Here is a 1,513-nt window from a genome sequence, read left to right as displayed (position 1 = left end):
TAGATAATACTTAGTCCTGCCAGGAGTGCAGGGGACCGGACTAGACGACCTCTCGCGGTCCCTTCCAGTTCTATGATTCTATGTCAGGCCAACACTCACATGCCCTCAGCTGTGTTTCCCGTGGGGACAGAGACGCTTTGCGAATGCGGGTCCCAGGAGTGGGGCCCAGTGGGGAGCCTGGCCCTGGCAAAGCCCCACAGAAGGCCTCAGCCCCGATCTGGCACATGCCCAGGGATACACCCTCGTGCCGAGCCCCAGCCTCCCTGGGCGCCTGCCCGTCCCCTCCTGTGGGGGGCGCTGCAGCACAGGACCCCGCGGCCCTGGCCAGAGCAAAGCCTGGCTCAGCACGGTTCTCCCCACAGCCGCCTCTGGCCCCGAGGACGTGGCACTGTACGTGGGGCTCATGGCTGTGGCCGTCTGCCTGGTGCTGCTGCTGCTCGTGGTGGTCCTGGTGTGCTGCCGCAAGAAGGGGGGCCTGGACCCCGACGTGGCCGACTCGTCCATCCTCACCGCCGGCTTCCAGCCCGTCAGCAGCAAGCCAGCCAAGGCAGGTGCGTGCGGCATGGGGGGCGCGGGCAGCGCTGGGCGGGGTGCAGCTCCCATGGGGTTGGGCAGCGCGGTCCGGGAGCGCTCGTCCCTGCCAGCCTGCTGGCACAGAGCCGGGCCTGGGCCCCAGGACGCTTCCCACTGGCCTGGGCAAGGGGCGGTACCTCCCTGCCCTGGGGGCAGGGCTCTCTGCCCCCGGGAGCCCCCTGACCATGTGTGTGACTGGCTCACCCTCTGCCCGCTCACAGGGACGTCCCACCTGCTCACCATCCAGCCCGACCTCAGCACCGCCACCATGACCTACCAGGGCTCCCTGTGCTCGCGCCAGGACGGGCACAGCAAGTTCCAGCTCAGCAACGGGCACCTGCTGAGCCCCCTGGGTGCCGGGCGCCACACCCTGCACCACAGCTCGCCCGCCGCCGAGGGCGTGGATTTCGTCTCGCGCTTCGCCGCCCAGAGCTGCTTCCGCTCCCTGCCCCGGGGCGCTGCCAACATGGCCTACGGCACCTTCAATTTCCTGGGGGGGCGGCTCCTGATCCCCAACACAGGTACTGCTGGCGTGGGGGTGGGGCGGCACCCTGGGGCCCCGGCCTGCGAGCCAGCGTGTGAGTCCAGGGGCGTCTGGGCTAGCCACGCTGGGCCTGCGCTCCTGCACGGGCTGGCACAGCCCTGGGGGGTGGGGGCAGGACTGGAGCCAGAAAGGCCGGTGGGCCCCGTGGGCGGTGCTGGGGTCAGGGCAGCACCCGCTGACCTGCGCCATCTGCCCTGCTGCAGGGATCAGCCTGCTCATCCCGCCCGACGCCATCCCGCGGGGGAAGATCTACGAGGTCTACCTGACGCTGCACAAGCAGGAGGACGTGAGGTAGGTGCGGGTCTGCAGCCCTGCCAGCCCCTGGGCCACGGAGCTCCCTGGGCCTGCAGCCCTGCCAGCCCCTGGGCCACGGAGCTCCCTGGGCCTGCTGCCCTG

At 70.4% G+C, this 1,513-nt stretch overlaps 1 protein-coding gene across 1 annotated transcript; it reads left to right on the top strand.

Moving 5' to 3' along the window:
- Positions 1 to 362: 362 nt before the first annotated feature.
- On the top strand, positions 363 to 1,408 carry LOC112123182 (netrin receptor UNC5A-like; the record flags this gene model as incomplete). The annotated part of the gene is made up of 3 exons (XM_024221849.3): positions 363 to 551; positions 795 to 1,094; positions 1,321 to 1,408. Coding segments are annotated over 3 exons (577 nt in total), but the record flags the coding sequence as incomplete, so codon positions are not given.
- Positions 1,409 to 1,513: the final 105 nt, after the last annotated feature.

This window comes from Terrapene carolina, unplaced genomic scaffold (genome assembly GCF_002925995.2).
Source record: "Terrapene carolina triunguis isolate 2854851 unplaced genomic scaffold, T_m_triunguis-2.0 Scaffold22707, whole genome shotgun sequence".
Lineage (NCBI taxonomy): Eukaryota > Metazoa > Chordata > Testudines > Emydidae > Terrapene > Terrapene triunguis.
Note: the sequence above shows the minus strand (reverse complement) of the source record. Positions and strands in the feature narration are given on the sequence as shown.